Raw genomic sequence first — 23,912 nt, forward strand, 5'->3', positions numbered from 1 at the left:
TTTAATAACAATGTAGTTGTAACATTTAAGACAAAACAAGATTTTCTGACTGTATGGGTGGAGAAAACTAAAAAAAAAGGTTTGTAATGTGAAAAAATAAAATAATTTCAATAAAGGCAATGTGAGCTGATGATTTCTGTTTGCTACTTAATTAAATATTAATGATCCAAACAATGATTTTGTGATTTGTTGTCTCTATGACTTTGTTAGTTGTCTTGGGATCAGTCACATTTCCTCAACCCTTATTAATGTTTCTGCTTTCCATTACACACACATACCAATTTATAATGAGTCACACCGGCTGCAGACCAGATCAAGGAAAGCTATTGTGACATTAATCCTCTCTGGTTCTGAGCTACTAATGAGAGCCCCCTGACCCTCAGTACCATCAGGAGAGTGTGTGAAAAAGATTTTTTAAACGCTTAAAAACATCTAAGAACAGTGAAATTAAGGGTAGTTGAGTCTCTGGTATGTTGGTGGCTGCGTGTTGTTGTCTGTGGGTGTCTAGTTAGCTCTTCTGTCTATCTACCCTGTCGTCTCAGTGATGCCTAATCTCTCCTTGTGATAGCCTGATAGTTCCTGGTGGTGCATTTGTGTTTATTTGAAAGTGTGAGCGAGAGAACAATTGAGTGTCAGTGTGTGTATGTGTGTTCACTCGTGCTCTGACTCGCCTGTAGGAATCTTCTTACACTGGGTTTGATGTGTGTGGCAGACTGTCAGGTGAAGACCTTAGGAACCACATTCCAAGGTAATTTAGATAAAATGGTAGAGATAACCTGATATGACCGGCGCAGAAAGGACAAAAACGCTTTATTTTTTTCACAGACTAGGGGGTATAATAGAGAACTCAACTAAATATGATGAAGGTTTCCAGCTTTTTTGTAAAGAGTTGGTCTGACCCATCAGGAGCAGGGGTTTACACAGGAAGCCCAAATTATGGGCCATTACTTCTATTGATTGTAAAAGTGAATGCCATGTGTTGCTCCTGTAGAGTTACGTACATTTAAAACGTTATTTCTCTTCTTGTAGCACAACAAATAAAATCTCAGCAGTTGACACAAAACATATAAGGGATCTTCAGCTATGTTAAAGTAGGATCAGATGTTAAGTGATGCAGTGGGGATGTTGAGCTTTGTTTTATGTGGATTGCAGTTTGGACATAAAATAGTATTGTGGGTCTGAGTGGGTTTGGCTATGTGTTGCTGCAGTGGGAGGCTGTCTGTGTTTACTTAGCTCAGCAGGAAGTCAGTTTGAAAGATTGCACCACAACTATACACATCCACCCATTGTCTATACCTGCTTATCCTTGCAGGTCTGGTGACTATCTCCAGTGGTCATCGTGCAAGAGGCAGGGTACAGGTCACCCTGGACAGGTCGCCAGGCCAGGACAACATGGAGACAAATAGGATAGAATATGCCGACATACACTCACCAACCACAAATGTTGCCTTACAAATGTAGTCATACTTTTAGAACTGAAACATTTCGTCACATTATTACCACGAAGGTTTTTGTATTTTAATGGAACTTTGTTTGACAGACCAACACAAAGAAGCAGAACAAAAAGTCACCCGGTTTTCAACTTCCCTGACTCAAAACTTTCTAGGTCTTCACTACATTTACAGCTGGGTATGCACATCTACCGAGCAAAATATTCTATTCTGACCTCGGTCAGATTTAATGGAGAGGATATGTAAAAAGTAATTTTCAAGTTTTTAAAAGATTCTCAATTAGAATTTAGTCTGAACCTTGACTAGGCCATTCTTACACACAAATCTGCTTTGATCTAAACCATCCCAATGTATCTCTGGCTGAATGTTTAGGGTGTTTGTCCTTCTAGAAGGTGAACCTCAACCCCAGTCTCAAACTACATACTATAATTCTTATGTTTTTCCTTCAGTATCGGCTTTTATATATGTATATATATGTAATATACACACTGATTATGGCTAGTCACTATCCTATGGGTGGTCAATATATGTATCTATTCTAAATCCACAGTATCTTGTGAAGGAGAACGCTTCACTGCGAGGACTTCTTGAAAACCTGTATGTTCATTTTTACAAGGTCTTGTTTTAAGTGTTGCAGACAGTAATTGAACTTGAATATTGACGGAGAAAAAATGATGGAGTTACTTAGTCTGGATAAACACTGAGCCTAACATCCAAATCCACCTGCATCAAGTGTTATATAAGCATTGGCGATCCCTGGTGGTGGTTAATAGGAATGTTTTCATGTGGTTCATTCAAGTCCTTTGAGTTTTAAAGCATGCAGAACCAATGCAAGAAGTTTATTTTTATAGTTTTTGAATTTAACAAAGCATGTTTATCTGTAGTTTATTTATAGTCCCACAGAACTGTTTGCACTTTAGATAAAAGAAAAATGGAAAATAAATCTGACTGAATATTTCTCATCCTATTTCCTAAAATTGTGTGTTTGTGTATTAAGCATTTTGCTTTGCCAAAGTTTTAGCGTTTGTGCTCAAGAGCCAGTTACTATAATAGGCAATCATTTCAGATGACTTTGGACTGAGGTGCTCTGATACATTCCACAAAGACTCCTTGGAATTTAATTTCAAAAGAGCAAGTCACCCATGACGAAACCACTGCAGATTCACTGGGGGACGAAGGAAACTCATTCTGCTCTCAGATGCTTTTTCTGTATTGAACAACATGAAATGCTCAAATTCTCTTTTGATTTTTAAAACAAATTAGTAACTTTTAAAAATTGCTGGCAAAAAACTACAATGTGTTTAAAGGACAGGCTGTGATTGATATTGATACTTTGGTGTTGTTAAAAAGTATTGTGAAGTCTAGGAAAGTGCCCAGACTATAAATCTCATTCATACTGCAACTGAGGTAAAATTATTGTTTATGAAACATAATTAAAGGTGTCTTTAAGTTCCCCTTAAACCAAAAAATAAGCTGTTACGATTTAAAGCAAAGTTTTACTGTTAAAATGACACAACATGCATCTTCATTGAACTATTATGACTCTCATAAAATATGTTGTCAACCTGTGTCATCATTCCAAAATCAGGTCTTATGTCTGTTTGGGATTATTGTCTTGTTGGAACACCCATGAGGTTGTAGATTTGTTGAAAAATTTGGCGGTGTACCTCCGTCTTTATCATTATATGTAATGCATAGCAAAACTGACATCAGAACAGCATGTATATTCAACCAAAAATTCAGTTGAGTACTGGTGGTCATCGAAAATGCTTTAGGAAATGCTTTTGGCTAAAAGGAAAAAAGATGGTGTTGCCTTCTGAAAAGGATTCACTGTGATATCCAACTAGTGAAGTTGGATATCACAGGTTATGACTTGTTGTCCATAACCTGTGTGAAATCTATGGAGAGACTTATGAGACTTCATAGGAAGAACCTGCTGCAGAGGGAGCAGTACTTCAGCCTCTGGTGGCAGTGACACAGAGTGTAGAGGAGGAGGGAATACTCTGATCCAGTACTTGCTGAGCAATAATCAAAAATATTCTCCTTGCCTTCCTAGCCCTAAACCCAAACATGTATCACTGTATCTGACTATGCAATTTGACATAACTTTGTCTGTTCAAAAAAAATCTCTACTTCTTTCATATTACAAATACTTAATGACAAACTGAATGCTACAAGAAAAAAATATATAAGAAGTATCAAGTAAAGATAAATGACTTTTAGTTTGGTATGATTCGGTCAACAGAATTATAAACAATGGAATAATGGTTAAAACTAATTAAATTCCATTAAACACTAGCTAGTGTTAGCTAGTATGGCAGTATGACACAGAATTCCTTGATATAAAAGTCCTATCACTAAAGACTATGGTTTCTTTTGTATTGACACATTCTAGAATAAAGTCATTTGTGTGATAACTTCACCCAGAAAGAAAATTTAGATTATTTAGGTTCCCACTGAGGAGATTGTTGCTCAGTGGGAAAATCTTGCAAGCCAAAAAGTTTTGGGTCCGATTCCAGCTTCTTTCTGCCACATGTCAATGTGCCCCTGGGCAAGGCACTTAACCTCAAGATGCCTACCGATCTGCATATTGGTGTATGAATGTGTGAATGTTTGTGAGTGCGATTGGGTGAATGTGGCTCTAGCGCTTTGAGTGGTCGTATGACTGGAAAAGGCACTGGAGGCCCCAATTAATTGTTAAAGAACTGCCATGTAAGAAACAATGATAAACCATTTTCTGATGCATAACTTTTCATCTTCAGTTTCTGTCTTTTCTTTTGAACAAGAAGTAATTGTTCTCTGCATTGTGGTCAAGTTTTGATTTAAGTTTTTGTCAGATTTAAATGCAAGTTTTAATATAAATAAAAAATTTGACAGTTAGGTTGTTTTCGAGGTTTTTATTTAAAAGTCTGTAGCTGGTCATTGATTTTTAGTTTGTCCTGTCCTAATGCAAGCGGCGGTTCTTTATGTCTGTGCACCACCTGTGTAAAATCTCCCCGTCCATTAAACTGTTTTGAAGATAAGCGCGCATGCACTCTCGCTTAGTGTATGCTAAATCTCTGGTCATAAGCGGTGTTTTCGAGCTGTACTGTGTTGTTGTAATTCAGGAAAATAACTTGAAACTTAACTAGTTTCTCTCCCTTTGCTTTTAACTGGGGTATTTAGCAGCGAGCAAACAGACATTAAATGTAGCGGTGCTCGTTTTAGACGCTGGCCGTTCACAACAGCCTCGAGTTCCGAGGGGAGAGAAGCAAAGCAAGAGCATTGAGGCTCCAGCATAGCAGAACAGTTCAGAAACTATTTGGAATGAGGGGAAAAAAAATCTATATTTATAAATAGATTAAGTCGTGTTTTAGACTGCCGTTTGATAGCGGATCTGATTGTTGTGTGTTCGTGAATTTTTGCAGCCGTAACTGGTTCTGGATGACGGCTTCATAGCAGACAGCCGATCTTCCCCCTTCCCGGTACTGCGTACTGGCGCAGAATCTTTTAGTGGTACGCAGAACCACTAAAAGGTACCGGCTCACTTTCACCCCTGCTTGTGCTCCACTAACCTGGAATAAACTCTCAGAAAACTGTAAAAGCGCTGAAACCCTAAGTAGCTTCAAATCAATATTAAAAACTTGTTTAGAGCGGCCTAATGTGTTATCTCAACATTATCAGTTAAGTTTTCAGTCCAACTTTTCTTTCATTTTCTTATCAATCTGTTTTTTAATCTTTTTTATCATCATCTTATCATTTTAATTATTAATTTTTATTCTCTTTAATTATTTGTGTTTATAATTTATTTAATGACCTTTATGCCACTGTAATGTACTTTTCGTATTATGTCTCTTTCTCTTTTTCACATGTACAGCACTTTGAATTGTCTTGCTACTGAAATGTCCTATATAAATAAACTTGCCTTGTCTTACCTTGTACCAACTAGACCCATGAGGTTAAAACCTATACCGCTAGCAAAAACTGGGTTGCAGTTCTGGACTAAGACCTAAATTCTAACATTCATAGTCAAGTCTTTTACATTGTCAGCTGACTTCCATCTTAAAAACAATGCCAGAATTTCTGTAAAACAAGAAAGAGAAAAACATGTGCATGCTTAGATAGGTGGGCTATGGTGACATCAGTAAAATAAAATGAAGAAAAATCCATCAGGCAGCTGCAGGAAGAGACCTGACTAACACCAGGAACATTGATAACATTAGACCAGTCTGGAAATCACAGCATTGGCTTACTTTTAAGTCTTGTTATAGGTGGATGAGGCATTGCATGGTCTTAGGCCTAAATGTATTTCAAAATTGCTGCTCTGGTATGACTCATGTGGACTCCTGAGGTCATCAGTGACTTTTTCACTGTGATTGCAGGACCATAATTAAACAAGAGGAGGAAGAAGTTTCTATGCTCTTTAGCTCTGGAACCAACAATGTTAAACTGTTGGTCCCTTTAAAGCAGGACATAAAAAATTGCTGCTTACTTTTGAATTAATTATGAGTTAATTGATCATAAATTAACACAAATTAATAACTAATTACCACAAATAAATAAATAAACGTATAATTACTATAAAGTTTATCTTTTGTTTTTACAAATAAATGATTTTCCTTTTTATGAAATACTTAAAATGTTCCTGTTTTCCAGTATAGCACTTTAAATAGCCTGTTATATAAATAAAATAAGCTAGTTTCATTGTTGCTCTTACATTCTCACAAGAGCACTGATTTCCTTCTAAAGACTGAGCCATATTCAGCGCTGAACACTTGCAGTTCCTTCGTCTTATTTGGGGTTTTAAGGTAGTTGGGATCAAATTAGTTGCATTAAAGCTATTCTCTGGATCAGACATTTGTTACCTTTTCTATTGTATTTCCTTAAGTATTTTAATAAGACCAGTATTCCATAAAAACAGAAGTTTCTTTGCCTTCTACGTTTAACTGAAATCTCTGTAGTTATGCTGCTATAAGTTAAGGTTGCTGGTTTACTGAACATCCTGACTCTACACACACTGTGAAGCACCGCGCTCAGCAGCAAGTGCCCTATCGATGATCCACGGCATTAGCGATGCACGCTTATCGCTTATGGTGCGTTTATGGACGACTCGGAAAAACAAGTTACCACATTAAAAAGTGGATTAAACGGTTGTAAAAAAAAGGGGCAAGGGGCACAAATACGGAAAATGGAGGGGACATGTCCCACCCGTAACCTCCGTCCGTTACGCCCATGCTGGAGGACATAATGACTACTTTTCTTCACCCAGCTACATTCTCTTACTACTCTCCAATTTTGCATTATTTGATGTTATTTCAGCTTTTAACTTTATGTTCACTCTCTGTTTGCTGTCTTTATAGAAGCTACACCTGGCCTGCTTCTGTGTTTAGCCGTGACACCTTCCTGGACGGGGGGGCATTGGCTATACTGGTGCCAACAACTCAATGTTCTCTTTTTACAGATGAAACATTTTCTCCTGTCTTTCAGTGTTTAATCCTGTCTCTCACCTAGACATAGCTATTGGCCGAGCTTTTACCATGACTATGTGCTCCCTTTCATACTCTAGACTTGAAAACTGGCTCAGAGCTTATCTGCTTACCTGTTTTTCTCTGCAAGATAAAGCTACCGAAGGAGCTACTACTGCCTTTAACGTTTTACTTTTCTTTCACATAGAAAGTACTTTTGGGTCAGTGTTTCTGTGTTTCTTTTTTGTGCATATGATCTGTTCTGTTTTTCCCCACTATCACTACATGCATGCCTGTTATGAATGGTTCCTGGAAAGTCAACGACACAATGCAAGCGACTGTACACTGTCACTACATGTTCATTCAGGAGGAGTGAATGCTGCAAGTCACTGACTCATTGCAATCTGCTGAGTTTCCTTAGATAAAAAAAAACAACTTTTTAACCATTTAAATAATAAGGAAACTGACTGCATTGTTTAATAACTAGGATCAATTGGAATGTGTCATGAAGTTTTTGCAGGACCAAAGTTCAGATAAGAGCCTCAACAGAACATGGCGAGTTGAATTGATCCTTTAATAACACAAAGGTAAACTAACAGAACGAAGAGAGTGACTAATTAACACATATGAGCATAGAGAGCAGAGAGTTAACAGGAAACATCTAAATAAACAATGAGACTAACTAAAGCACACGGAGGAGTCAGATCTACAAGAAAAACATAAACTGACACATATAACACCGGAATACAGGAAGAAACAAAAACTAAACAGAAGAAATCTAATAAATGTGAATGAACAGAAAAGAACACAAACTCAAAACCTAACCCAGGCAGATTGTGATAGTATGTATGCAACTTGATTTGGAATCTGCGTGTATGATATTATTAGATTGACTTTATAAAGTGCCACGAGACGTATTGTGAACTGGCGCTGTATAAATAAACTGAATTTTGCTAAATTGAAATACTACATCCAACTACAACTCGGTTCCCAGGTAAGCCTACTCCGTAGTGTTATGATTCTTCTTCTACATCCCATAAACACCTGTTCCGCTGTTACCGATTACAAAATCCAGTAGGATGTTTCCCCGTTAAGAGTGTTCTATTTAATCTCCAGTACCGCGGTGAGGTTAGTTTTAGGTTAGATGTTGGATTTTCGTGCTCCGTAGATTCAGCGGCGTCCCCGTCCTGTTTGAACCGATGCTGGCAGTCTGATTACGGGCAGCAGGCTCTGCCTGTCCCCTCCTTCCACACACGGTGGTTCGTTTAGGGACCGTCACTAAATCTCCAAACCAAACACTGTTGAGAACAAAAAAATGAATGGCTTTTAGGTAACAGGACCCAGTGGTACTTTTTTTCAGACCATGAAAAATAAAATAAAATTCTCTGGTCTGATGGGACAAAGATTCATCTTGTTTGGAGGAAACCAAGAACCACTTATCACAGACCAATACAGTCCTTAGAGTGAAGCATGGTGGTGGCAGCATGGGGATGTTTGTCAGCAGCAGGAACTGGCAGACTGGTCACAACAGAGGGAACAATGAATGCAGGAATGCACAGAGACATCCTGGATGAAAACCTGAGCCAGAACGTTTTGACCTCAGACTGCTATGGGACAACGACCCATAGCACACAGCTAGGATGTCAAAGGAATGGCTTCAGAACCCCTCTTTGAATGTCCTGGGGTGGCCAAGCCAGAGTCCAGACTTGAATCCGATCCAACATCTCTGTAGAGATTTGAAAATCGCTGTGCACAGATATCTCCCATCCAACCTGATGGAGCTTGAGATGTTCTGGAAAGAAGAATGGGTCAAACTGCCTAAAGATAGGTGTGCTAAGCTTGTGGCATCATATTCAAAAAGGCTTGAGGCTCTAACTGCTGCCAAAGGTGGCCATGAATACTTATATAAATGTGATTTCTTAGTTTTCTATTTTTGATAAATTTGCAGGCTCTAACATAACTAAATGTGGAAAAAGCGCAGCACTGTGAGACATTTTCCAAATGCACTATATGTAAGTTATTTGTTTTAGTGACAAGTACAACTTCGAACAGATAGACATCATTAAAAATCTTAACAAATGGATTACTGGTTTATATGGCAAATTTGTTGATTTACAGACATGTTTATTTCAGTGTAGCTGATGTATGAGACTTCTACTTCTTACATTGGCACAATATCAGAATTATTACCTTTGGTAAACTGAGGAGGAAGCTCGGTTTTCTCCCAAACCGAATCACACCAGCTGTGGAGTGATTTAGGAGGTAATTGGTGTCCACCACTCCCGATGCATGGGCAGCCACATTAAACAGGCTTGCAATATTCTGCATAATCAACATAATAATTTATAGATATTTAAAGTGGCTAAAAATGTCTTTGCCAGCAAATCTGAACATTTGTTAATATCAGTTTTAAAATGATCAAGTAAATGTTGCACAAATAAGTTAAACATGAACTTAAAAAATACAATCACACAAATAGCTCTGTCAACTGCTGATGTGGACGAAAAGAATGAAGTTCTGATTGAAACATGCTTCGACGCGTGATTTGTGAAGGGACAACTGCTACGTCTGTGTCCCTCTTTTTCCAAAGTAAGGTTAACTCTCAATCAGAAGAAACTTGTTCATGCATTGAAGACTTACAGTAAAGCTGGACAGTTTCAAAGAGCAAGTATGATCTGCTAAAATGACTGTTTTGCATTTGACTAACTTGTAAGCTTTGAGAATGAACTTGCAACTGATCACAGTATGTATCTTAATCCTATGTTTTATCAGTCATCAATTGTGATTACAAAAAAATCTTTAAATTAGTGTGTCGCATCTATCTAGCCTAGTAGAATTATTTAACATTAGTCTTGTGTTGCTAGGTCATGTGACCTGAAAGCTATAAAAAAAAAATCATGGATTTTGATGAAAAAAACAAAATTAATAAAAAACAGAAAATGCATGAAAATCAGATAAAACGAGCGTTTCTCATTTAATCAGTCTAGTTGAATGTTTTAACATTACTTTTGTGTCTCTGGGTCCTGTTACCTAAAAGCCATTAATTTTTTTGTTCTCAACAGTGTTTGGTTTGGAGATTTAGTGACGGTCCCTAAACGAACCACCGTGTGTGGAAGGAGGGGACAGGCAGAGCCTGCTGCCCGTAATCAGACTGCCAGCATCGGTTCAAACAGGACGGGGACGCCGCTGAATCTACGGAGCACGAAAATCCAACATCCAACCTAAAAGCAAGTTCTTATTCTTCATCTCTTCTCTCTGCTCCTTCTTAAACTCAGCTTTATTCTGATTGCTGTATAGATGTCTTCCTTTGGATCCATTATCCCACTGAATTCACCACTGTTTTATGGTTTCAGCTGCAGTTCCGCGTTGGGCTAAATAAAGAAATATGCTATGTGAGCATCAGCAGCCATCAGACTGACCAATCCTGCGCGGCGGAGCGTGACGTCAGCCCTGCCAGCGTGGAACGTACGTCGCTCTGCAGGTCCAGGAAGTAAACTGTCCGGTTCGGTCAGTGGTTAACAGAAATCTCACACGGAAGCAGATCATTAAATACGCGATTAATTCAAGCACTGCAATTAAACATTTCTCTTTCCCGGAGACCTCTGCAGGGATTTCCCGGCGTTCCTGTGTCCCCTTTCCACGGAGCGCAGAAGTCAAGCTATCAGCTGTGGACTTTAAAGGTAAGGAGCGCGTGAAAGCTGGGAATATGGTGTGGGCTTGGTTCGATCTCAGATAGCTTCCTGCTCTGTGGTCCCAAGCTGTTACCCAGGAGTCCATTGAAGGACGGACAGCCGCTAATACTGCGCCTCTCCCCGCCAGAGGAGCACAGCTGTCTGCAGATTCTGCCGCAGGTGTGAAGTCGCGATGATATTGGCATTAGACAACCTAAAGTCCTGTTGCTCTTCGGAAGGTTGTGGATCAGACTTTCAAATCACAGAGGAAAGGGTTGAAAAATCCATCATCTTCTCAGAAATGAGTCAATGTTGCTGATTTGGAAGTTCATCACAATGAACGGCACATTTAATTGGTCATTTGAACCACAGTTTAGCTTTTAATCAGTGTTCAAACTTAATCGCCCACCTTTTAAAAGTATTCATACTTTTTTAAACCTTTTCACATTTTAGTTTATACTACAGGCATACCCCATAATGTATCTATTGAAAAATGTTGTTCAATAGATAGATTCATTTTTTTCACAAATAAAAATCCGACTCACTGCAGTCAGAACTGCGTGTTTTTGGGGTTTGTCTCTAGCAGTTTTGCCCAAAAGAGTAAACCAGCATTTCTCTGACCAGCTTCCCTGTTTCTGCTAAAGGAATGCATCCCCACAGCATGATGCCTCCACTGCCATGGCTCACCAACACAGTGTTGCATGTAAGCCACAGCTGGTCTCACCTGATCATAGCACCTTTTCCAGTGTTTGCTGTGTTCCCTACATGGCTTATAGCAGCTAGCAAACAGTGGATTTTTTTCTTGCCACCCCACCATAAAGACCAGATTTGTGGAGTGCACCACTAATAGTTGTCTTGTCAACAGGTTCTTCCACCTTAGCTGTGGAACTTTGCAGCTTCCCCAGGGTTACCATGGGCTTATTGGCTGCTTTTCAGATCAATGCTCTCCTTGTCCTTGCAGCTGGTCCATCCTCTCTCCATGTTCAGATGATGGGTCGAACAGAGCTCTGTGAGATGTTCGAAGCTTGGGATATTGCTTTAGAACCGAACACTACTTTAAACACAATGTTCTCCCTGACCTGTCTGCTGTGTTCCTTGATCTTCATGATTCTGTTTGTTCTTTAATGTTCTCTGAGACCAGAAACAGAACAGCCAGAGTTAGACACATATCTCTACTGTTCACTTATGAGGTCATGTCTGAATGCCTTTGGTAAAACTAGCATTTTTCAGTAAGGGAAAAAAAGTAAGGGAACCAGGGTAAAACCCAAATGCATGCCACACTTTATAGATTGTTAATTGTAAGAAGATTTTGGAAACCATGCATGATGTTCCTTCCACTTCACAATTATGCACTACCTTATATCACACAACATTCCAATAAAATACATCAAGGTTGGTGGTTGGAACATGACAGAGTGGAAAATCCAAGGAGTATTAATACTTTTGCGATGCACCATCAGTGTCGGCCTTTCCTTCTCATCTCACTCGTTCTTTTCAGTAGATCCCTACCACAATAAATACAAAGCAACTAATGTGAGATTTCCTTATTCAACCAGGAGCTCGTGTCAATTAACCTGATCAACTCGCGGACCATGCTGTTCAATTCAAATCAATTCAAATATCTTCGCTTTAGAAATATCCGTCAAATATTAGACACCTTTCTCTGTATGTCTGTGTTACAATGGTATGCTTCATATGTCTGTTTTCACTGTGTAAATTATTCCCAACTCTCCTTCAGAAAACAAACACTCTTCCTAGATGATGGTTGACACTGCAATCGCTAAGGTGGGAAAAAATCTGAGTGAAGCCATGAGGATCCTTGGAGATGGACAGATGTACGATTAAATGTCCTTGTTCAACCTACATATTTTTATAATAAGGGAGTAGTACCAGGCAATGGAGGGCTTGCACAGAATACTAATAACCTACTTACTCTATGTTGGTGTGACCGTTTAGGGAGCCGGATGCAGCCACAGAAAGCAGACGTTTCAGTAGAACCAGCATGCCTGGACCCCTGCAGGGAGAGTAAGTTTCTCTTTCTCTTACACACACACACACACACACACACACATATACACACACAAGATTGATTGACTGCGTTTCTTATGTCAGTGTTCTGCAGAAACATACCTGTTCTCCCGGATGCAATTTTAAGAACCTGTTTGTATTACTGTGTTTAGAAAGGACTGTTTGTTTAAAGACTGATTTTTATTAAGACGATTGTCAACTGTAACACTAGAATGATGTTCAATAGGCCAAGTGACAGATCAGGTTACATAGTTTCTTGTAAATATCACCACAATCAGTGTTGAAATCCCCAAATCCAGAGGATGCTTTAGTTTCTACTGCCATACGGATCAGCGTTATTTATATTAGAGTTTTAAGCTGGAAGTTACTTCTGAGCTTAGCCTTTTGAGGATATTCAATTTGTCTTTTTAGTAAATACAAGAACAAGTTCCAGACCTGACACAAACATATGAAATAAAATCATTGTGATGAAACCATATTTTAGGAGCAAATAGAGGAAGCAATCATGAACCATAAAATATCCCTGCTCATCCCTGTTCATACGGTAACAGCTGGAATACTTGAAAACAATCAGTCAGGTTCCAGCGTTCTCATACAGCAGCTGACAGATCAACTTTGCAGGATAGAGACATTTTTTCCATTTGCCTTCATAAAAGTTCACTTGGATGGGGATGTGAACTGTTTCCCTGAAGTGTCATGGCTCTTTGCTTGCATCACCATTGACTGCATTTATTCAGGCACGCAACATGTTTCACTAGGATGGGACCAATCAGACATTCCTGCATCATCTCCTTGGCTAATCCAAATTCAGGATTCTTCAGTGCTTTCATCCAAGCACCCAAAGTCCATGACTGTTCCTCTTAGGTCCTCTGAAACCAGATTTTCTTCTGTGTAGGTGTTAATGATGGTCGTGGTTTGGCTTCTTTAGATGAATATAACCTTTCCATCTGCCACTGTCTTACTGTTTGTATACAGACATTACCTGCTTTCTCTGCCATTTATCTTTCAGTTAATGCGTTGTTCATTCTCTGTTTTCAGTCAGATGCTTTGAGTTTTCTGTCCTGAAGCTCCACCTGGATGGTTCCCTTTAAAAAGTTGAACATTTAATTTTTAATTTGATCCAATTGTAGACCCTGCTGACTTAAAACAAGCAACACCTTTAGCTACACTGTGTGTGGATTTACCTTCCTGAAGAGAATCCTTTCCATTGTCTCAGCTGACAGCAAACCATGTTAGCTTGATCTTAGTAAGGCTAATTTGCATAATTCGTTTTGTGGAGGTATTTGTTCTCTAAAAGCAGTTTACAGACAGATTCTCCACCCTAAGGGATTCCATGTTTCTTCCCTTCTGATTTCTAAAAACAGACCAGCCAGTAATTTATATAGTGTCGGTTTAACCTTTTTAAGGTTTTACAAACCCAGACTGTTCAGCTGGTGGATGACCTAGCTCCATATTTTCTTGGTTTAATGTTGTCGGGTGGCTGTGACTCGCTGGGAAGACTAGTTCAAGATTTCAGTTCAATTCAAAAATACTTTATTAATCCCAAAGGGAAATTAAATGTTGTTGTAGCTCATATTATGAAGGTTTCCTCAAAGAGACGTTGTAGATGGTGATGGCTGTGGGCAGGAAGGATCTCCTGTAGTGCTCCGTCTTACAGCAGATCTGAAGAAGCCTCTGACTGAAGAAACTCTATTGTTGTAGGACAGTCTCATGAAGAGGATGCTCAGGGTTCTCCATAATGTTCTTCATTTTATGAAGAATCCTTCTTTGCACAACGATCTCCAGAGGTTCCAAAGGAGTCCCCAGAACAGAACCAGCCTTCTTTGTTAGCTAGTTGAGCTTTTTCAAGTTCCTGGTTCTGATGCTGCTATCTCAACAATTTGTGTTTTGTCTGCAGTGGTCAGGATGTAACCACTATACTGCACCTTGTTCACCACCTCATTCATGATGAGGAAGATGATGAGGAGGGGAAGGACAGGCCCAGCCAACCGTAAGTAGAACTGGCCCCTGACAAACCTGAGTGAGGTTTAGTGGCTCTTAGGAGTCTTATAGAGATCATATATCATGTCCATAATCCTGGTGATAAAAATATGTGAGTTGGTATTTTGGCTTATGCTTGTGAGTCTCCTCTTTGAACCGCCACCTTAACGTGGTGGAGGGGTTTGAGTGCTCAAATGATCCTAGAGGCTATGTTGTCTGGGGCCTAAATGCCCCTGGTAGGGTCTCCCATGGCAAACAGGCTCTAGGTGATGGGTCAGACAAAGAATGGTTCAAGAATCCCTCATGAGGACCAAAATATCGAGGCACGTGACGTCGCCCGGTACGGCGGAGCTGGGGTCCCACCCTGGAGCCAGGCCTGGGGTCGGGACTCGTTGGAGAGCGCCTGGTGGCCGGGTTGCTCCTCGCGGGACCCGGCCGGGCTAAGCCCGAACGAGAGACACGAGGCCATCCCCCAGTGGGCCCACCACCTGCAGGGGGAACCGTGAGGGACCGGTGCAAAGAGGATTGGGTGGCGGACGAAGGTGGAGACCTCAGCGGCCCGATCCTCGGATGCTTAGGCTGGCTCTAGGGATGTGGAATGTCACCTCGCTGGGGGGGAAGGAGCCTGAGCTTGGTGCGGGAGGTCAAGAGATATCGACTAGAAATAGTCGGGCTCGCCTCCACGCACAGCGTGGGCTCTGGAACCCATCTCCATGAGAGGGGTTGGACTCTCTTCTACTCTGGAGTGGCCCACGGGGAGAGGCGGCGGGCTGGTGTGGGTTTGCTTGTTGCCCCCCAGCTCAGCCGTCTCGTGTTGGGGTTTACCCCAGTGGATGAGAGGGTCGTATCCCTGCGCCTTCGGGTTGGGGAGAGGTCTCTGACTATCATTTCAGCCTACGGGCCGAGCGGTAGTGCGGAGTACCTGGCCTTCTTGGCGTCCCTGTCGGGGGGTGCTGGATAGTGCCCCTCCCGGGGACTCCATTATTCTGCTGGGGGACTTCCAACGCCCACGTGGGGAACGACAGTGACACCTGGAGAGGCGTGATCAGGAGGAATGGCCTCCCCGATCTGAATCCGAGTGGTGTTTTGTTATTGGACTTCTGTGCTAGTCACGGATTGTCCATAATGAACACCATGTTCAAACATAAGGGTGTCCATCAGTGCACTTGGCACCAGGACACCCTAGGCAGGAGGTCGATGATCGACTTTGTTGTCGTATCATCAGACCTTCGGACGCATTTTTTGGACACTCGGGTGAAGAGAGGGGCTGAGCTGTCCACTGATCATCACCTGGTGGTGAGTTGGATCCGCTGGAGGAGGAGAAAGCTGGACAGACTAGGCAGGCCCAAGTGCATAGTGAGGGTCTGCTGGGAACGCCTGGCGGAGCCCTCGGCCAGGGATGTATTCAACTCCCACCTCCGGGAGAGATTCGACCAGATCCCGGGGGATGTTGGAGACATAGAGTCCGAGTGGACCATGTTCTCCGCATCTATTGTCAATGCTGCTGCCCGTGACTGTGGCCGTGGGGCCTGCGGTGCCTGTCGCGGCGGCAATCCCAGAATCCGATGGTGGACACCGGCAGTGGGGGATGCTGTCAAGCTGGAGGAGGAGTCCTATCGGCTGTGGTTGGCTTGTGGGACTCATGAGGCGGCTGACGGGTACCGTGAGGCCAAGCGTGCTGCAGCCCAGGCTGTGCCAGAGGCAAAAACTCGGTCCTGGGAGGAGTTTGGTGAGGCCATGGAGAAGGACTACCGGTTGGCCTCGAAGCGATTCTGGCAAACCGTCCGGCGCCTCAGGAGGGGGAAGCAGTGCTTTGCCAACACTGTTTATAGTGGGGGTGGGATACTGCTGACCTCGACTGAGGACATTATCGGGCGGTGGAAGGAGTACTTCGAGGATCTCCTCAATCCTGCCATCACGCATTCCGTGGTGGAAACAGAGGCTGGGGACTCGGGGTTGGACTCTTTCATCACCCAGGCTGAAGTCACCGAGGTGGTTAAAAAGCTCCGTGGTGGCAAGGCTTCGGGGGTGGATGAGATCCGCCCTGAGTACCTCAAGTCTCTGGATGTTGTAGGGCTGTCATGGTTGACACGCCTCTTCAACATTGCGTGGCGGTCAGGGACAGTGCCTCTGGACTGGCACACTGGGGTGGTGGAACACACCTACCGGTCCGGTAGGTGTGTTCCAACTACAGGGGGATCACACTCCTCAGCCTCCCTGGTAAGGCCTACGCCAGGGTATTGGAGAGGAGAGTCCGGCCGATAGTCGAACCTCGGCTTCAGGAGGAACAGTGTGGTTTTCGTTCCGGCCGTGGAACACTGGACCAGCTCTATACCCTCTACAGGGTGCTCGAGGGTTCATGGGAGTTTGTCCAACCGGTTCACATGTGTTTTGTGGACCTGGAGAAGGCATTTGACTGTGTCCCTCGTGATGCCCTGTGGGGGGTGCTCCAGGAGTATGCAATCGGGGGCCCTTTATTAAGGGCCATCCGGTCTCTGTACGAGCGGAGCAGGAGTTTGGTCCGCATTGCCGGCACTAAGTCGGACCTGTTCCCAGTGCATGTTGGACTCCGGCAGGGCTGCCCTTTGTTGCCGGTCCTGTTCATAACTTTTATGGACAGGATTTCTAGACGCAGCCAAGGGCCGGAGGGGGTCGGGTTTGGGGACCAGTGGATTTTGTCTCTTCTTTTTGCAGATGACGTGGTCCTGCTGGCCCCCTCTAGCCAAGACCTACAGCATGCGCTGTGGTGGTTCACAGCCGAGTGTGAAGCGGCTGGGATGAGGATCAGCTCCTCCAAGTCCGAGGCCATGGTACTCGACCGGAAAAGGGTGGCTTGTCCTCTTCAGGTTGGAGGGGAGTTCCTGCCTCAAGTGGAGGAGTTTAAGTATCTCGGGGTCTTGTTCACGAGTGAGGGAAGAATGGAGCGGGAGATTGACAGACGTATCGGTGCGGCTGCCACAGTAATGGGGGCGCTGTGCCGGTCCGTTGTGGTGAAGAGAGAGCTGAGCCGAAAAGCAAAGCTCTCAATTTACTGGTCGGTCTACGTTCCTACCCTCACCTATGGCCATGAACTTTGGGTCATGACCGAAAGAACGAGATCCCGGATACAAGCGGCTGAAATGAGCTTCCTCCGTAGGGTGGCCGGGAACTCCCTTAGAGATAGGGTGAGGAGCTCGGCCATCCGGGAGGGGCTCGGAGTAGAGGAGCCACATTGAGAGGAGCCAGTTGAGGTGGCTCGGGAGGTTTTCCAGGCACGTCCCACCGGGAGGAGGCCCAGGGGACGCCCCAGGACACGCTGGAGGGACTATGTCTCTCGGCTGGCCTGGGAACGCCTTGGGCTCCCCCTGGAGGAGCTGGAGGAGGTGTCTGGGGAGAGGGACGTCTGGGCGTCTCTGCTGAGTCTGCTGCCCCCGCGACCCGGTCCCGGATAAGCGGAAGACGACGAGTACGAGTACGAGCTTGTGAGTCTAGAATCAGTTGTCTGGTGGGTTGGAGTGCAGTAGTTTTCACTGTCACCATGCAGTATGGGGATTTCTGTTTCAATAAACACTCCAATGAACAACTGTTAAATAAGGGGTCACATAACAATAGTTGGTGGTCATTGAATGCATCCCAGCAGGGATTATATTTAGACTGCCCAACTAGTGTCCACCTCTGATGGTATGAACAAAACCGTCCTCAGGACGCACGTTAGGTAATAATAATAATATAAGAGAAAAAATTATAAAAGCATAAAATAAATAACTCTATTTAAAATGTAATAAAAACATGCATATGCTTATCAATTAAAAGCCAACATATAGAAATGAGTTTTTAAGAGATTTAAAGGAGGAAATTGAGGTTATTAGACAGACAGGAATTTAGTATGTTATCTGAAGAAAGATCAGATGGTTTATAGATAAATCCATTTGAGAATCATCTGTAGAAATGAAAGAGATATACGATATGAATGCTGTACCATTCTGCAGTGGTTGGAATGCACAGCCCTCAGCGAAGATGCTATGTGGTGTCTCTAGCAGGATGCAGAATGTGGGGGAACAGGGCCACATGGCCTTGCTGGGCCACAGCCTGGCAGCCTACATCTCAGTTCTGGACAGGGAGCGACTCCGGAAGCTAACCACTCGGATTCTGTCTGACACTACACTGTGGCTCTGCAGGATCTTCAGGTAAAAACATTACATGTACACAACACTGCACAGCTGTTGACTACAAGAGGGAGGGTAGATAAAAGAGTCTTCTTTAATACTTGTGAAAGTTTTCATACTTAAACCGTCTCACATTTTTTCACTTTACAACCACAAAATTCAATGTATTTTATTTGCATTTGATATAATAGACCAGGAGTCTGCATGCTGTGGCTCCAGAGTCGCAGATATTGCTCTTTGGGTCCTCCATGTATCTTTTATTTGTTAGTAAATCCTAATAAAATACAATTAATTAATCTTAATAAAATACATTGAGGTTTATTTGTGTAGTGTGCCAAAATTGAAAAAGCTCAACTGCTATGAATATTTCTGCAAGGCACTGTGTTCCAGTTCCCTAAGAGCTCGTAATTTTTTGTAAATTTGAAAAGAACTCTCTTAAAATGTTGGATTGGGACAAGCTGTAGCTTTACAAAGCTAGTTTGTTCAGGATGGATCCATTAATAAAGCATTTGACTGAAAAACCTCTATTTTAAATGTATAAAAAATGATAGCGTTTTAACATAAATCAGAATAAGTTTGTATTGAGGCAGCCTGGGAAGCAGGAGCTGCCTTAAATGTTAATTTCCCTTTGGGATTAATAAAGTATTTTTCAATTGAATTGAATTGAATTAACAGTTTGTGTGCCTGCTACGTGTTTCTCAGTAATCACATTCATCACCTGACTGTCCTGCAGGTATGAGAATGGCTCCGCCTATTTCCACAAGGATGACAGGGACGGCCTTGTGAAGGTCTGTCGGCTTGCTATTAATGCCCGTTATGAGGAATATACAACTGAAGGCTATGCTGTTTTAAGTTCCAAGCAGCCAATGATCTACCAAAGTGCCTCCTGCAGGCCTGGCCTGGGACAACACCTATGCAGCCAGGTGGGTGGAATCAATGTAGTGTCAGTACATCTACATGCAGACTCAACCCTAGTAATATTCAGAAAAATGTCCCTTAGCATGTTCCTCTGCAGCAACATCAACATGAAGTCTTTGGCCGGAACCATTGGAGAGGCTTGATATTTCCCTGCTTTATTCATTCCAAAACCAGCTGGGATGTGGGCTTGGGATCATTGTCTTGATGGTGCTCTGTGGGCTCGCTTGCGATCCATGCTTGTTGTAACACACGTTGTTTGGTGTAGGACAAGGGTCTCCAACTCCTGTCCTCAAGAGCTCCTGTCCTGCAGCTTTTAGATGCATCCCTGCTCCAACACACCTGTCAAATGGATGGCTCATTACCAGGGATCTGCCAAACTTGATGGCATGTTTAGGAGGCATGTAGTAACCAATCATCTGCATGTGATAACAGTTTGTGTACTAGACAGAGGCTCTCTCGGTATAGCAAGGCTAATCCTGGTCCGTATTAGTTCTGTCTGTAAGGATTTCAGAATTTTATGATGAAGAGTAAAACAATTCAAAAGTTGCAATAATTTTAGGGAGATCTGTATTAATTGTGTCCCTAGTATTTTTTTATGCTAGGTATCATATGGGAGTCGGTTTGACTTCATAATTGATGTGCCAGTACGCACCATGTTCATAGTATACATTATGACTTTGGTCTTTGGTCAAAATCGGTTCAAGTTCTACTTCTTTTATTTGTTTTTCTTTTATTTTTCAAGTTATTTATTGGCTCTAGTGGCCTTTATTATGTTTTCTATTATATGTTTTGGCAGCACAAGTAGGTCCTGGATTCATATCTAGACCTGGGGAGCACATTGCATGTTCTCCCTGTGCATGTGCAGGTTCCCTCTGGGTTCTCTGGCATAGTTTATAAACATGACTGTTAGGTTCATTAGTCTCTCTAATTGCCCTTCAGAGGGAGTATGTATGTATGTGTGCATGGATACCCTTTCCTAATGACTGTTGGAGGTAGCCCCCCAACCCCCCTCCATCAGGTATAGACAATGAATGAATGGATATATTTTTCTTTGTTTAATATACAAAGATGCGGTGTAACATGTCGGCTAGTTATATGTCTTGAGTTTCAGTTGCTTTTCACATCACTGGACACGTGAGCCTAACTAAATTCTTGGAAGCACCTTGTGATTGATGAATCTGTTGATGTATGATTATATATATTCTCTCATAATAATGTTGAGTATTAAAGGCAAAGAATATATGTTACATGCAAAGAAAAAAGGATTTTCCTTCTTCTTCATTAGCTTGGCTTGCCTCTGTCCAGCCTGTGCACGGTGCCATGTAACACCATCTTTGGATCCCAGCACCAAATGGTAGGAGAGAACAGATGGTAATACATCCATCTCATAATGCTCAATGAAATTGGCTGTGATAAGAATGATGTTTGTGACTTCCAGGATGTTGCCCTGTTGGATAAACTGATCAAAGAGGACATAGATGCTGGGAAGCTTCCTTTGCTGTTGATTGCCAACGCAGGTGAAGGACAGTCCTTTTTTAAACATAGCATTTCACATTATGTCCGCATCTAGAATGCTAGAATTTTAAATTATTTTCTGCAACATTCATTTAACAGCTTAGTATATTTTTTATTAGCATTGAAATAGTAATGTAGAGTTGCTTTTGCTTGTTCTGTGCAGGAACCCCTGGAGCAGGTCATACAGACAAACTAAGTCGTCTGAAAGAGCTGTGTGATCAGCACAGTATATGGCTTCATGTAGAGGGGTACGTCAGCTGCAGGAGTACTATATATGGTCTATTTATACACTCTTTGTACACATGTACAGTTGTGCTCAGAAGTTTACATACCCTGGTGGAATTTCTGATTTCCAGAGAATATAAATGATAACACAAAAACATTTGTTTAATTCATGGTTAGTGGTTGGGTGAAGCCATTTATTGTCAAACAACTGTGTTTACTCTTTTTAAATCACAATGACAACAGAAACTACCTACATAACCCTGATCAAACGTTTACATACCCTGGTGATTTGGGTCTAAGAAAACGCATACAAGTTGACACAAATGGGACTGAATGGCTACCAAAGGTAGCCATCCACACCTGTGATCTGTTTGCTTGTAATCAGTAGGTGTGCATTAAAGTTCAGTGAATTTCTGGACTCCTGACACAATAAAATTAAAGTATAAACTACAACATAAAGAACAAGGCGATGTTGTAAACCTCTGAATTAACGGAACAGGAGTTGCTTTTATGATTAGCCAGTGGTGTCCTTGAGTCAGTCAGACTTGTATTTAGAGCTGTCCGGGTCGCTCAGTGCTGATATTATGCCAAGGTGTGAACGGATCTTAGACTGAGTCCATGTGTGCACTAATCAGTCTTATTGATACAAGTAAAGAAATAACAATGGTAAAAGTGAAATGACTGACTGTTGTACTGCTACATGAAGTAAAATCCCCAAAATAGATTTGTTTGAAATGTGTAAGCAGCCTTTAGGACTGTCCAGCTTTTAGGAGCTGCCTCTGTGAGCCAGAGAAAAATGTAAACATAAATTTACAATATACATCTTAATCTACATATTGAAAGGAAAGACATTGAGTATATTTTACCTAAAAAGTATTGAATAAAATCACTTAATACTTTTATTTTTTTTTAGGGTCAACCTTGCAACCCTGGCACTGGCTCAGGTCACCTCTGCTGTCATGGTAATCTCATTTTTTAATAACAGAATCTAGTTCTAAACTCAGTTCAGCCAAGTTAAAATAAATTGATTCATGTTCATAGTTCACATTCTAAATATGTTTAGCAAGTTCACTTTTCTAACTTGAACTACTTCTCCTTAATTTATCATATTTCGTCTGAAATGAGGCCTTTGTCTTTGCTAACATAAAGTGTATTCTATATTGTCTGAATTTCCCAATAGCTCCTCTCTTTTACATATTTTATTGCTTTTATTTAAAAGAAAACTGAAACTGTTACTGATTTAGACTACATTCCTAACTGCAGTCACTTTGATCCTCTTATCACCATCAACTCAGCGCAGACGCAGTTTACCACAAAGTTTTTTTTGGTTTTTTTTGGCCTTTAGACAGTTATTGCAGTCAAAAACCCACTGAATAACTGCCTGATACTGAAAGTTGAAGTTGTGTTGTACAAAAGCATATACTTTGCAGCTCTACAAATATAAAGTCAAAATAAATTCAGCTTGTCTATATATAATTGCGGTCATAAGGGAGTGAACCCACCACGATTTTGCAGTTTAATAAAATCTTGATTCTGTTTAAGCACCAAACAAATCTTTAATCATGTTAATTAAACACATTTTTGTTCTTTCAGTTCCTGAGCTGCAGGAAGTTCAGAGAGTTGAGTTCAAAGATGCAGCTTCTCTGCACGTCTTTGTTACGTTAATAAACACCAACAGTCAGGCAGCAAAACCCCCTTCGTGTAACCTGATAGTTTAAGGTGTTGGGGCTTGATCCATCAGTTAATATCCTTACCTATGAAGCAAAGCTGAATGCAGCATTGTCAAGTTTAAAGCGAGGGGAGACACATAGGCCTCAATTACTAATAATTTGAATTTGAATGCTTTAAGTTGCCTGCAGCCTTTTCAAACAGAGAGCCGTTAAATGACGTGAAGATGAGCTGCGTTCTCTCTATGTTCTCCATTAAAAAAACAGCATCGTTCAGTTCAGAGTTCTCCGAACTTGTTCATGCACAACACTGACCTACAGTACAGTTTATACACATACAAATGTTTAATATGCAATGATTAAATATTACATTGTATAATGATCCAAATAAAGAGAGGTTATCTTAGCAAATTCATTTTCCAAGTACCATATAATTTCCTTCTTCTTTCCATTACTGAGTGGTGAAACTGCTCAGTCCATGGATCATTTACACTGCCTTATAAACCTTGTCCTTCCACTGTAGCCTTTTTTTTACATTTCTGTCACATTCCTTCAATTTACCTAACTTGGATTATTGGATATGACCGACCAGCACAAATCAGCACATTAATGTAAAGAGGGAGGTAAATTATTCATGGTTTTGCAACCAAATACGGAAGTCATTTATTTGTAAATGGAGTCCATCTGTGTCTAATTTAATCTCAGTATAAATACAGTTGTTTGTTGGGGGAACACTCAGTTATTCACCACATTGTGTTGGTCTAGCACCTAAAATTCCAGGATAATAGATATCTGGTTGTAATGTGATAGAATGCAGAGTGAATCATTTGTATGGCCCTGTGTGTTTGAACAAATCCTTAGTAAAGCT

At 41.6% G+C, this 23,912-nt stretch overlaps 1 protein-coding gene across 1 annotated transcript in view; it reads left to right on the top strand.

Annotated features, from left to right (window-relative positions):
- Positions 1-10,062: 10,062 nt before the first annotated feature.
- The window catches only part of LOC124864585 (pyridoxal-dependent decarboxylase domain-containing protein 1-like), a 29,611-nt gene continuing 15,761 nt past the window's right edge, over positions 10,063-23,912 (top strand). Inside the window, exons 1-11 of the mRNA XM_047359421.1 lie at positions 10,063-10,402; positions 10,494-10,575; positions 12,305-12,401; positions 12,523-12,591; positions 14,492-14,584; positions 18,594-18,740; positions 19,453-19,642; positions 20,923-20,991; positions 21,076-21,154; positions 21,316-21,400; positions 22,291-22,339. Coding sequence (XP_047215377.1) covers positions 12,325-12,401; positions 12,523-12,591; positions 14,492-14,584; positions 18,594-18,740; positions 19,453-19,642; positions 20,923-20,991; positions 21,076-21,154; positions 21,316-21,400; positions 22,291-22,339 — 858 coding nt within the window. The 5' untranslated portion in view covers positions 10,063-10,402; positions 10,494-10,575; positions 12,305-12,324. The remainder of the gene's footprint in view (positions 10,403-10,493; positions 10,576-12,304; positions 12,402-12,522; positions 12,592-14,491; positions 14,585-18,593; positions 18,741-19,452; positions 19,643-20,922; positions 20,992-21,075; positions 21,155-21,315; positions 21,401-22,290; positions 22,340-23,912) is intronic.

Source organism: Girardinichthys multiradiatus, chromosome Y (genome assembly GCF_021462225.1).
Source record: "Girardinichthys multiradiatus isolate DD_20200921_A chromosome Y, DD_fGirMul_XY1, whole genome shotgun sequence".
Lineage (NCBI taxonomy): Eukaryota > Metazoa > Chordata > Actinopteri > Cyprinodontiformes > Goodeidae > Girardinichthys > Girardinichthys multiradiatus.